This window comes from Lichenostomus cassidix, chromosome 4 (assembly GCF_008360975.1).
Source record: "Lichenostomus cassidix isolate B80296 chromosome 4, HeHo_3.0, whole genome shotgun sequence".
NCBI classification, from domain to species: domain Eukaryota; kingdom Metazoa; phylum Chordata; class Aves; order Passeriformes; family Meliphagidae; genus Lichenostomus; species Lichenostomus cassidix.
The window spans coordinates 68,776,563-68,790,762 of record NC_139484.1 but is presented as its reverse complement, the minus strand read 5'-3'; the positions used below and the strand labels follow the sequence as shown (position 1 = coordinate 68,790,762).

The 14,200-nt window shown below is 38.1% G+C and overlaps 1 protein-coding gene across 8 annotated transcripts in view; it reads right to left on the bottom strand.

Annotated features, from left to right (window-relative positions):
* The window catches only part of EVC2 (EvC ciliary complex subunit 2), a 65,505-nt gene that overhangs the window by 34,042 nt on the left and 17,263 nt on the right, over positions 1-14,200 (bottom strand). For all 8 annotated transcript variants that reach the window (XM_085059792.1, XM_085059794.1, XM_085059788.1 and 5 more), the window contains 3 exons: positions 13,427-13,489; positions 8,290-8,424; positions 6,652-6,803 (listed from right to left, as the gene is read on the bottom strand). In XM_085059792.1, the coding sequence (XP_084915918.1) occupies positions 6,652-6,803; positions 8,290-8,424; positions 13,427-13,489 (350 nt within the window). The remainder of the gene's footprint in view (positions 1-6,651; positions 6,804-8,289; positions 8,425-13,426; positions 13,490-14,200) is intronic.

Below are 14,200 nucleotides of genomic sequence, written 5' to 3'. Positions count from 1 at the left end.
AATCAACTGTTCCACTAGATAATTTCTCTGAAAAATGGTAACCTCATCCTCAGCTTGAATTTTATTAGTTACAACTTCCAACCCTTTTTGTTTGCCAGAACAAGTTCCTTAGTCATTATTTTTCTGTTCTTCAAGCATGCAATGATAGATCCATTGCCCCAGCACCTACTAACCCTTTCTTACTGAGACGTGAAAGACTGAATTCCTCATCTCTCTCCCTGGAAAGTAACACTTCACAGCTCTACTACTTTGATACATAGTTCATAATATAGCACTTAGTCCTTACCACAAATTCATGTATTTTTAAAAACATACCTCAAAAAAGATTAAGCTATTCCTCATCCACCTCCCTGTTACTTTTCCACTCTTCTTCAACAGTGATCCCAAGAATAAAAACCAAAATGAAACACCATCACATTTCCTATTATCTTTCCCTATGTCTTCCCACAGCATTTATTCACAATTTACTGCAAGTTAATATAGACTCAACATGATTCCATTTTGAACAAGATTCCCATGCTCTTTCTCACCCTCAAGGAGAACTACAGTACCCCAGTAACTCCACATGATGTAAAATGCAGGAGGGGCAATGATAATAATCACCTGATGCTGATGTGTCAGCAAGCAAATAATGGGGCTCATAAAATCTCAGGTTTATTTAACCTGCAACTCACACTCTTCATTTTCCTCACAGCACATCGGTGAAGAAAGCAATGAAAGAGAACTTTATGAACTGTTCCACCAAACCAAGGGTCACAGCATAGAGAAAAGTAATTACAAGCCACAGCTCTCCCAGCTCACATCTTGAAAGATAGCAGCCACACCATCACCTTTTTTCAGTGGCAGTTGAAGAAAGGTTGCATCTGTAAAAACTTGAAAGCTACCTTCCATGGGATGTGCTCCACTTCTGGTCCATGATCGTCACACAGCAGCCAGCAGAAGTGAGACAAGTTCATCACACACATCAGAAACCTTGCTTCAAGCACTTGACTCAAAACAGAGTGGTTGAGGGCACCCCTAGCATGCTGCACCACACCAACAGTCAGTAAAACACAGGAATCCTGTACATATAATAAACCAAATGCTTTCATCTGGTTTCATTCAAGTCCATCAGAAGAACAATGTTTACAATTAACCAGATTAAATGTACAATCTGGTTAATAGGGAAAAAAAATTCTAGCCCAATACTGTGTCTTCTCAAGCCAAGGGACATTTAATAATTTGCTTTAAATGCTCTGTACTCTGCTTGTTACAGCAATTGATGTTTAAAAGGTCTTGCCTCACTTCCTGAGCATATTCAGCATCATAGAAACATGAAAGCTAATGAAGTACAGGTAGCTGATGGCAACCTATTGATGAAAAAGATTAAAGCTTTTGTTGGACAAAGCATCAGAGAAAGGATGAGGACAGTACAGAAGGCAGGTGGCACAAAAGGGTGGGGGAAGGAAAGGTGAAGAGACACATAGAAAATGAAACTTCAAACAGCAAGTGTAAAGCTTTTTCACTCACTTGAAGAGAAAGAGGATTTAAAAATCTGTCAGAGAGACCAGGAAGGGGAGAATCCCAGATGCCAAACACAGAGAAGCAGAGTGCCTGAGCAACTGATGTCCTCCACAGACCTAATGAAAGAATACAGGAAAGCATCTGGGGTCAGAAAAGCAACTACAGTTCATTTAAAAAAACAAACCAAAACACAACACACTACAAAAAAAGGAAACCTCTCACTAAATACCAAGTAATTGTGTCTTTAAGTCTTATTATTCAAATTACAGGCCCACAGAAGGAATTTTTGAACAAGAGAACTAATAGCTGCTGAATTTAACAGTCCTAAAAATAACTAATGGCTTTCAAACACATTTTTAAAACTAATTCTGAGTCTATAAAGATAAGAAACTACTGTGACAGAAACTTCCGAAGTCTGAAAGGAAGAGAAACATAAAGAAAATTCCCCTTCGGTGACATTTTCTCACCAAAAAGGAACAAACAGTTCCTGCAGTGCTGGCTTTAGTCACAGTAAGCCAAGAAAGCCAATCTGAGTATAATGGGCATTAGAGGTCTTCAAAAGCTGCTGATGTGGCTTGTTTCCCAAACCATCCATTTATTCAGGGGTTAGCCATACAGTATCAGTAATCTGGGCTGTGTTTTGGGGTTTTTTTCTGGTTTTTTGTCTGTTGAGTTTGTTGTTGTGTTTTGTTGGTGTTTTTTTAAAGTACCATGTCGGTGTGGACTCTCTCTGCAGCTCCATACCTTCCTGCCTTCAACACCTCCCTCCTTTTTTCCTTTCTCTGCTCCCCATGCTCTCCTGCTGGGTCTAGTCTCAACAGAGACTGTAAACACTTCAGGACAGGGATTTACACAGCTGCAGCAGAAGGTACAAGCCTTTGCAGGAGACCAAAACCGTACTAAAGTAGAAGCAAAGGCAATGGCATGAGGTCTGAACAGCTACTGACTGCCCAAGCCCAAATTCTTCAGCCCTCCTATGCCAGAGTGGGGTGTGTTGCCTTTCCCTGGCCCCTGCCTGCTGCCAGGCTGTTTTAGCACAGGTCTGAAGATGCTCTGTGATACACCAGTGGCTGCAGTGGCCTGCAGCCAGCTCTGAACTGGGGGAGTTCACCCATCGGTCCTGTGACACTTACACAGCCAAGCATAAACTCAGCACAGCTCACACGGGAGCCTGCAGAGAATACAAGACAGCACATCACTAAATGAAATTGCTAAGAAGGATACATGAGGATTATCTAAGGATGCTTTCACATGGATGAGTCACAGGTTAGGTTTAGCTTTCCAGAAGTCAGAATGCTGACAAAACCAAAAATAGGATTCCTGATAGACAGCCAAGAAATAATAATTAAATAAAAAGTTGCAAAAGATGGTAAATTGAGCTGAGAGACCAGAAGCTCTTCAGAAAACAAAGATTAATGAAAACCTGCTGGAAAGTCTAAGCACTAGATTTGGCAGCAATTTCACCTATCAAATTCCTTTAACTCTCCACAGCAATACAGAGAGAGCAAAGGTATTTCAATTCTTACATTAATCTGTTTAAAAAATATTTTAAAAATCCAGCATTTAAGAGACTGAGAACCTTTGCATTGCTTGCAGAAAACAAGAAATCTGACAAATTGGTTATCTTCAGAAAATCAACTTAAAAAATACATCTGCCTACAATACTGCTGTTGCAACAGAGTTCAGAAAATGGTTATTTCACTATTTTGCTCAGAAAAGAAACTATGCAAAAGGAGTGTATGAAATACTCCAATTCTGCTTCCAGTGAAGTCATCACACATTCTACAACATCTTTCAAAAGCACCAACTTCAGCCTGGATACTAACAAAATCATAAATAAGTATTATTGCTATATGCATTATGCATTAGTGCCTGAGGAGTTTCCAACTTTGCTATGATCTTACTCAGATTCTTCTGATCTATCCAGGCAGGGTGAGTATTCAGATGACAGAAATAGTAGGAGATATCAATCTTCTTTCAAAATGATATGGAATAAAGCATCAGGAACAGCACAACTCTCAAAAGGACACTCCTTCCTGGATGAAATAAATTGTTCCAGGTAGACAGCAGAAATGACCCCAATAATTCTAAACACTTCACAGTTAGCCAACATCAAAGAAAAGTGACATTTTTAAGATGAAAAAAGATATGTGCTCATTAATTTCAAATTACTTGTTTTCTTCAGCTCCTCAGTCTTAGAGGCTCCTGTCATATATTAAGCATTTGAGCTCTGATGAAAAGGTATAGTTTACACACTTGTCAAGTTTCTAACAGCATTCCTAACACAGATCTACAAATGCAGGGTGTGGAGTTCATACCATGAGCATTCACTGCATCTTATTGTTATATCAATGTGATTATTATTTATACTTACATTCCTGCAATGCACACATTTCACAAAAACAAGAGTACTGAATATGCATCAAAAATTCCAAAATTTTAATTACACTATTTCCAAGTCTAGGTGCTGTGACAATGTGATCATTTCTACCCAGTCCCTGGTGGTGTTCAAAGCCAGGCTGGATAAGGCCTTTAGCAAGCTGGTCTGGTGGGAGGTGTCCTTGCTTAGGGCAGGGGCAGCTGGGACCAGATGAATTCTAAGGTCCCTCCCAACTCCTTAACATTTTATGATTCTGTGATTCTACTTTCCATTTGAATACAGGGTTTAAAAAAAAAAAAAAAGAACATTTGCTCCATAGCAAATCAAGACAGGTACAGCAAGAAATTTACATTTAGAAAGAAAAAGTGAACTTCTAAAGTCGTGGTAAATTGTTTCTATTTTTCTGTCAAGGCTCTATGAAAATAGCTTGATTCTGTTCTCTAGTACATTGGTTCCAGTGTGCTCTACCACAGGAAGAAAATCAGCTGCAATGTACACATATTACTTACTCATTTACCAAAGTAACTGGCAGTATGTATTGTGTATCAACAAGCAGGTTCAAGTTCAGCTACAGCTTTGACAAACTCAACGAAGCATAGCTGCACAAAATGAACATTAAAAAGTGTATAGAGAAAAGTCATTTAAAGAAATTAAGTTCCCTTAAACCTATCTGTGTCTTTTGAGACTATGAGTATGGTCAAGCTCCATCACATTAGACACAAACCCAAATTGCTCAGCTCTCTTCATACTCTCCTCTGGACATACAGAAAAAGAGACCCACAACATTTTGGAACATGATCTTCTAAGTGTGCATGTCAAATACTCAAATCATATAGCTTCCCCTCATTAGTATTCACTGCCCAGACACCAATATTCAGTAATATACACAGCAAGGAACCTACTGAGAATAAAAGCCAAGCTATTTTGCTGCATAATGTACACCAAGGATATGACTTATTAAGAGAAAATTCACAAAATGAGTAACCAAGAAGCTTCCTTATGAAACATTAAAAGTATGTTTTGTTCTCTAGCCAATCCTCCTGACACTGCAAACTGTGTACACTCCAAAGCTGTCCCTGTCCATAAATATTGAACACATGCTCCTGATGTATCTCCTAAATGATTTGGCACTGTCACTTCATAAAAGACAACACAGCTTTATGTTACAAAGAAGAAAAAAACATGTGGCTCTTACTTCTCAGACTATTTTTGTTGTTTGTATCTGAAACATCAGAATAATTCCAACCATGACAGTGCAATGAAAAGGATGTTATCAATTATGCTGGTAAGCTTGTATATGTGTCATGTAGACAAAAATGAAACATATCTGCATCAAAACATGCAGAAGGAATTACCAAGCCGGTGTGCAAGCAAGATGATTTTGGTTGGCTGAAAATACCTATCACCCTTTCAACCATCTTTCATAGCAGGAATCACTGTAACTCTGGATACCTTTGTGGTCTATCTGCTATCCTCATCCTGGAAAAAGGAAAGGATAGCTTAGAAGGTGAAGCAGGTTAGTGAGTGTTGAGTAATGGGCATCTACTTTATTCACTGCAATGCTCTACCTCTTTAGAGGTAAAGAAAATAGAAACAGAGGAAAGAAAAGGAAGCAAGAGACATACACACTAATTTAGTATAAACTTTAGCCCCTGGACACATATTCAAAGTAAGATATGAATCCTGTTTTATAGGTTTAGAAATAAACCCATTATAAAAGTAAACCTTTCCAAAGATTTGCAACAATCTTTGCAATCCAATCCATAATGTATCTGAAAATAGTCCAGCAATTTTTTTCCACCTAGCAAGATACTAACTATCCCCAAAATAAGTTAATACTAAAGTGAGTTTAAAAAAAATGTTTGATCCTGTTCTTCTTAATATCCACATAATGATTTTCAGGATAGGTCTTCTCAAAGCCTGAGCTGCTATACAGTTATAAAAGCAAAGACCAATGTGCAACTTACAGACATAAGTTCCCAATTATCAGGGAAAGGCAAAAAATAATAATGTTGTTAGTTACCCTTTAAGAAAGAAAATTAGATCCATGGTCTTGTAACTTTTCTACAGATTTTATAGTTGATAACACTGCCTTTAACCTCACTTACCAGGAGGTAATGGTAAGACTGCATAAACAACATCCACTCGTCCTCACATCAGACCTTCTTATAAAATTCAGCTGAAGAACAGATGGCCTTTAACAGTGGCATGTTTCTATCAAAAAACCTTTTTATGACACTATCAGGAGAGTGTCTGTGCTCTAGCAAGTGGTCCCACCCATTGCAGGTACATGGTATCTTTCTGACAGCACTATGAACTGTCCCACTTTAGACTCTGATCCAAGTGTTTTCAAACTACACTGCTGAACAGTAATGCTGGCATTTAGCAGGGGCTCTTTTCTAGGACAAAAGCGACCCTTTTGAAAGTAGAATGTGTTTAGAATGTGTTTCAATATTTTCTTGCACACCAAGAGGTTTCCCCTCACCTAGTGAACCACAGAGAGACAAAGCAAGGTATTTATCTGGATTAGAAAACTTGCATGTCTAAGGCCTAGATGGAGTTGTGACTTCTGCAGGTGAATCAATATGAAATATGATGGCTTTCCATTCCCACAGATGATGGTTTAAAACAATTCAAAAACCTAAGGTAGTGCAGTAATATGTGTAAACAGACACTATGAAAAACCAATAAAGGGCAGATACTCAAAGCATATTCAAAGGCTTGGCTGATGATAAAAATAATGAGATATAACAGCAGTGAATTCTTACTCTTCTAAAGCCTGAAGCATGTTCCCAGGTTCTTCAAAGGACAGAATATTGATGATTTGGTCATTCATCATTATATCTTCACTAAAGAGATCACCTGAATTAAACTGAGAATGCTCCAGTTTGTGATTTTGGCTGAGTTCAGGCTGTATCTCCTAAAAAAAAAAAAAAGAGAGAGAGAGAGAGAGAAAAAGTCGCAAACTTTCGATTATAAAGAAAATGTATAATGTGTGTCTGACCTAATTTTATTGCAGTTTAACTCTGGCTGAGAGGGTTTCTACTTATTGTCAAACTGCAGAGCTGGAAGGAGTATAAAGAGGTTGTCCAATTTAGACACATATCTGAAATCAAACATACTACTTTTATTTCAGACTGATCTTTTTTAGTATATAACTGATCTGGAATACAGATGAAGAAATGGAGAACACAGAACATTTGTGAAAGTCATCTAGGAAGTTATCTTCCACTTCAAACTTTCTGAATAATTTTTTTTTAAAATTGCCATGGTATACAAATTACATGTGGCAAGATTACAGTATTATGAGGTCAACAACATGGAAAAACTAATCCTATGCATAATGGAAGTGACTCAGTTCACAAAGACTTGAGACTGAGGGCTAATAATATTATTGTGCAAAAACCCAACTACAAATATCTGATGCTAAACCAAGGTGGACCTTTTTTACTACTCCATTATTACAGTTTCTTTTGAAAAAAGACACAAGCCACATCCTTTTCATTTAAATAGATTAATTTATCAGACCAAAAAAAAATGTTATTGATGGTGTAATTTTCAACTGCAGAAAGGCTGCAAGTGATTTGTGAGCTACTCTGGTCAGTCCAGAGGGATGAGAGATCCACCACCATCTGGGCAGACAAGGGGTACAAACCTCTCAGCACACCTCTCTTAGGACTGCTCCAATCACTGTACTATTCTGACTGAGGTCTCTAGCTCCCTCCCAGTGAAGTTGTTCTATTTTGCATAAATACAAAAACAATTAACAGAAGAAAGGGCTCGAATAGCACCAACTTGATTCATATTTATCAGATTCTGTATTTTTTTCCTCTGGTCCAGTATGTACTGAAATACTTTCTTAAAACTTGCACAGAACAATGAAAATGCTCCATCCCCAATCCCATCTGTTTTGCTTCATCACTGAAGATATTAATGCACACTGACGAAACTAAAACCAAAATTCAAATCACTATTCCTCATAATCATAAAAAAAACCAACTTGTACCCAAGTTGCTGTGCTCAAGATAAATTGGCTACTCCCTTGGCAACTGCATATAACTGAGAGATATCCTGTTTCTAATTCTGAGGAACAGAGGGGAGGAAGAGAAGAATATGGAAAGAAATTAACAGGCAAAGGGTAACCTCCCTCTGACCTAGAGCCAACATCAAGACACTGACAGCAGTTGTTTTGATCAGGGTATCATTCTTACACTCACTTCTAAATCTGACTGTACTAAAGGTTGGAGGTTCTAGAGATTACATTACCTGTGAGCCAAATTCATCACTTGACAGCTTTTTATTCATCTTCAAAAACTCCTCAGACAATCTTAGTTAGCAAGTTGTATCATCACATCTGATCAGCGAAAAAAATTAAATAACCTACCCTCACAGACAGTACAACTCACCTGGTTTTTACCACAGAAACTCCATTTTAATATTTGGGTTCGGTAAATGATGAAGAAAACAGCAGATGTCAACACAAGGGAAACAAAAAAAGCAATGAAGAACCCTGCAGCACTGATGGCATGGCTGTATAAGATCTGAAATTAAAAGACCATTTAATTAAAAATATTTTAAATACATATAAAGATCAGATTGTAGCAGTTATTGAAAGATTGTAACTGTAAGGAAACAGTAAATTATTTTTAAGTGGCTTCACACAACTTCAGGATTTCTCCACATTATGTTTTTACTACATCTTGATGAATATTTTCAAGAAAGTGTGTATTTTCAATAGGCTTCCAACTCAGCACAGTTTGCTTTGTTCACTGAGTCCAAATTCCTGTGTAATTCCAGGCAAAAGAACTCCACAGACTGAATTTTTTTGCTGTGACTTTTGGGTGTCCTGTATTTAACAGCCTATTTTCCAAAGTTGCCAAACTCTTCTAAAAAGTCTCATTGAAATTGATGGCATTTGATGCTGCTCATAGGCTCTGAAAAGTCAGTCAGATGTTGGCTAGTTTAATAAATGGCCATTTCTTGATTCAGTGAAACTGAGTAGACACCATTGGGAAAAAGTATCAATATGAGTTCAGAATACACATGGAACTGACAGCTCACAAACCCACCCAATCTGTATGCAACCCTGCAGTTTCTGCATTAGCCTGAGTCAGAAAAGAGTGGCAGGAACATTGGAACCATGAGTCAGATAACAACTTTGTAAGCCTTTCACTTTAGCTCTTAACTTAATCTTTAAATTGAATTGCATTAAAAATTAATTTTTACTTCATGCTCTTTGTAGTAAAATTCAGTGTTTGATTAGTTCTACAAGATCTTTCAATAAAAAACATTGCACAGCTATCAGTATAATGTTTTACCACAAACTAATCACTCTGCTGGGGCTTGGAACTGTAAATAATTAACATGCTGCTTGCAAGCTGGCTTTGGTCCTCTCTTGGGGCAGAAACCTGACAGCATTCCATGGAGTTAATGGTAACTCTGCATCAGAAGCAATACTCAAACATGGCCCACAACTAGAAAATAATTTATTGCAATTTAACAGCAGAATTTTATCCTTTACTGCATAGTTTCTCTCTCTAATAATTTTGTACACAGATGATCTGTCATATATCTAACTGAAAGGAACTGCATTATGTCAGACTTTGCTGTTTCACAGGTTCAGCTTCTCAAAGCTGGTAGAGATACTCAGCACTCATTGATTTAAATGTTTTCCAGCTGAATTAAGCAGTGATGTCAATATCAAGATCACCGAGACATAGCTACTATTTCACAGTTCCAAGAAGATCCAAGGTTTATGTCACAGCATGGTACACACAGAATCAACAGTTGCCCTGACAGAGGCATGCTTTGTTTGTTCTTAATTTTTATTTTGTGTTTTTAATGTTATTACTCTAAAATAATGAAACTCAGAAGCACTTTGAGGTTCACTAAAATGTTTTGGGACTAAGTATTTAACTGAGTAAGCCAGCCATGTGCTAAATTTCTTCTGATACAGAATCATATAATCATTTAGGTTGGAAAAGATCTCTAAGATCACTGATCTTAAACTTGGACATTAAGTCCAAATTTTGACCAATCACCACCACCTTTCAACTAGACCACAGTACTAAGTGCCATATCCAGTAATTTCTTGAACATTTCCAGGGCTGGTGACTCAACCACCTCCCTGGCAACCTGTTCCAATGTTTAACAATCCTTTCTGTAAATAAATTCTTCCCAATGTCCAATCTGAGCCTCCCCTAGCACAGCTTGAGGCCATTTCCTCTTGTCCTGTCACTAGGTGACTTCAAGAAGAGAATGAAGAAGTGACTTCCCTTCACTACAGCTCCTTTCAGGTAGCTGTAGAAAGTGATAAGGTCTCTCCCTGAACCTCCTTTTCTCCAGGCTAAGCACACTCAGCTCCCTCAGCCACTCCTCATAAGATTTACTCTCCAGATCCTTCACCAGGTCCACTGCCCTTCTCTGGACTTGCTCCACCACCTCAATGTCTTTCCTGCAGTGAGGGGTCCAGAACTGGACACAGGACTTTAAGTATGACCACACCAGTGGTACACTGACTACCCTGGTCCAACTGGCCACACTATTTCTGATCCAAGCCAGGTGCCCTTGGCCTTCTTGGCCACCTGGGCACACAATGGCTCATGTTCAGCTGCTATCAACCAGCACCCCCAGGTCCTTTACCACCAGGCAGTTTTGCAGCCATTCTGCCCCAGCCTGTAGCCCAGCTGGGAGCTGTTGTGACCCAAGGGCAGGACCCAACACTTGGCCTTGTTAGACCTCACACAATTGGCCTCAGCCCACCAATCCAGCAGTGCCTTTCAGTATCCTTAAGTTTTAAACAGAAACAAGAAAGAAAAGGAAAAGAAGTGCACGTGTAATTAGTTCCACGTGTAATTACCAACACATTGTCTGAATGTTTTTTCTTGATGTAGCTTCCTACTGCTTTGGTCAATTGCTTCCATTGTGCTCCCTTGTACCATGGCCAACCATTAAGAAAACACAGCACAGGTATATAATCATCAGCACCAGCTCTCTCCCTCTCTGACTGAACTGCCCTTCAGTTACTTGTGCTCAGTTAAAGCTGCAACACTTTGCATAAAAATATCTCTCAATTTATTTGAAAGATGATTTTGTACGTTAAGTAACTCCTTTCTCTAATCCAGTGTTTACTCCCTTCATAGATCGGAAGGGTTTGGCTCTTGTCCCTTGAACTGCCACTGAACCAACATACATCTGTGTGTTCTTTCAAGAACTGATGTGCTCCCAACTGCTTTGCATGATGCTGAGGGAAGCAAGCCTTATAAAAATCAGATCAAAGGAATTATTATCAATCCCATGCAACATGCTTAGATGGGAGAACTCCCCTTTCCACTAGTGTCCCATTCAGCATCAAACTGCCCCAGCCAAGGGCAGAGGCACAAGGTTATCACAGGCCCTGAAGCACTGTTGAAAGACATCTGGCACAGACACTCAGATGAAAAACACTCGTATTTTTTTCATAACCCACAAAATTACCTTGCTCCAGGCAACCAAGCAGTTTCTTCCAGTGGCACAGAAGAGAAATTCATAGGATTTGTAAAACTTTAAAGAAAAGCACAGTGTCTAAGTGTGCAAGCAAACCATGTGAAAGCTGATGGGATCAATGTAGCATGACACTGCCATGACTATGTAATTAATTCTTCACCTGTCAATCCTGAAGTCAACATCTACTATCCACTTAGTCATATAAGTGCATTGGTTTTAACATACCCACGAACAGGCTTAAAGAATCATTTTTAATAAATAAAATCTGAGATGGAGAGATTTATGACAGCTGACAATATGAATGAAATACAATACATCACACCTTTTTCAGCTAATCCTAATTTCCTTGCACAAACTGATTTCATTCCAAAACACCTTATGCTTGGCCACAGCCCAAAGTCAAATATTATGCATGTGAAACATGATGTGTTCCATAATTTCTAAGCTTTATTTTCCAAAAATTTACAATATTTTCCACACATTTTTACTACACATTTTAATTACAAAACCTGTTCATTTACTAAGTTCAAATGCAGCTGAGCTAATTTTACCCACCTATGGAATAATTCACAAAAACTTTTTGAAGTCTAACTATCAAGTTCAGATTGGAAAAAATAATAAACACACTAAAAAGGTTTTATGTATAATAACAGATTGCAAGAATTTTCATGGTGGATTAAGACCAATGTAGCTTACAGTCTTAGCTTAGACATCAGTAACTTCTGCAGATCAATTCACACCAAACTTTACAGAAAACCATTCATGAAGCTATTTTTCTAACCCAGTCAGCTACTGCACGGTTTACACCTCCAAGAGTTTCCAAAAAAACAGATTTATGGCAAGTCCATTTGTAATTCTTACCTATACTAAATGTCCAATCCTTTTAAATATTACTAGATCTTTATTCAGGGACAATGAGTTCTCTAACTTATGTGTAGTTTTACATCATATTGTGTTTAATTATGGCTTTCATTTTAACAGAATAGGCACTTGGATCTTCAATTATGAGAAAGCCATGTCCAGATGTATCTATAACAATAATAAAAGCTGAGAAGGCAGAGATCCTTAGCAGAAGAGAATACTGGAACAAGAGGCCTCTGAGCCCAACCTTCAAATAGATTACTTATTCCAAAGGCAGAGAGAAACTCATGGGACAGGTCTTTGGAAGGAATGAGTGTCAATTCCTCAGGACCTATTCCGGCAAGCTCCATCCACATACACTTTAGATTTCAAACAGCACAGCCACGGCAAAAATACTCTGTTTTAAAGTAAACTGTTTACTTCTGCCTGAACACAAATAATCCCAATGCCCTTGCCAACCAAGCTGCAGCTTCTGTAAAAATGACCCCTTACAACAGCAGCTTGTCAAGCTAATGAGAGGTTGGGAAAGAAAAACAAGTTTGGTGAAGATATTACTCTAGAAATGAAACTGATGGATGAAAGGGAGAGTTTTTTAATAAAAAAAATTATCTAGAATAACACTGCTGCAATCAATGTAATTTTGAAGGTTTATCTGGCCTCTTAAAAACCCCATTACTTCAGAAGCCAAGAACAGAAAGTCATTTTGAAGAATGACTAGTTAAAAAATGAAAGGCAAGCATGAACTACACCCCTTTTCCTGCAGTTTTATTTCTCCAGCTTGAATATCGGCATCATGTAGAACTTTTCCTCAACAGGTGGTGGATAACTTTACCCTTCTGGAAAAGCAAAAAGCTTTCTCATGGTGGTTAGGCACACTATGAGCATACTCCTCATCACAGTTTCCTGTGACTGGAAAATTCTTCAAACTAAAGAACATGGCAAGGAGTATTTTTAGATTAAAATGGCATTTTTAGATTTTCCACACTAAATATTGCTGGTTTAACACAAAAGAAAGACCCCTTATCTTGAGTCCTGTTTTTGTCTTCTGAAAATCCGAGAAAGCAGAACTTGTGTAAGATTACTAGCCAACAGCTGACACACAAGTACACAAGTACATCCTTAGCTCCTAGGATTTACCTTAGATTGTCTATAAGTATAAGCAAGGGAGTCAATGTAATAACAAATAATATAATTTACCTTGGTCTTTTCTTCTTCTGTTATGGTGAATGATGCTGTCAATGATACAAGATGTGTTTTATTCTGAGAGAGATACAAAAAATTACCTGTATTAAAAAAAGGCAGAATCCACTGGCAAACAGCCTAGGGTGTCTAGAAAAGCCTCTCCTTAGAAGATAAGCTATACTTCTCATTAAGCTTAAAGCTGAAATAAATCTGATAGGAAAATGCAGTGTACTTAAGGCTAACACTAAAAGACATGGAAGCAGCTGCTTGGTGGGATACATTCCCCTTCTGATCTCCCAGTGCACACAGTATTTTATTTTTCTGTGCCTATGAAATCTGGGCTAACTGAAAATGCACAGAACAGGAGCCACAGTCAGTACATATGTCTCTACTTTAACCATGCCAGTTTTTTTGAAGTTTTCCTCTCCACCACTCTAGTACCACTCCCACACACACCGACCATTTTGTCCTCCAAAACCAAGGAGAAAGGCAATTGAAATGAAAATACATCTGCACATTATCATTACATGTAATTATGAAAAGCACAGAAAAACCATCAAGGCGTATTTAAGAATTGAAAAAATTTACTTTAGCAGAAACTGCTTGTCCTGTCTCCTACTCAAAGCCAGGCTCATTCCAGCATCAGACCAGTTGTTTCAGAGTCTCATGCAACAGAGCTCTCAAAAATGAGCAAGGATTGAGATTTCTCAGCTTCTCTGAAAAATCTTTTAGACCTTGAAAACTCTTATACTAAAAGGCGTCTTTCTCATGAGTAATGAGGTTTTCCTT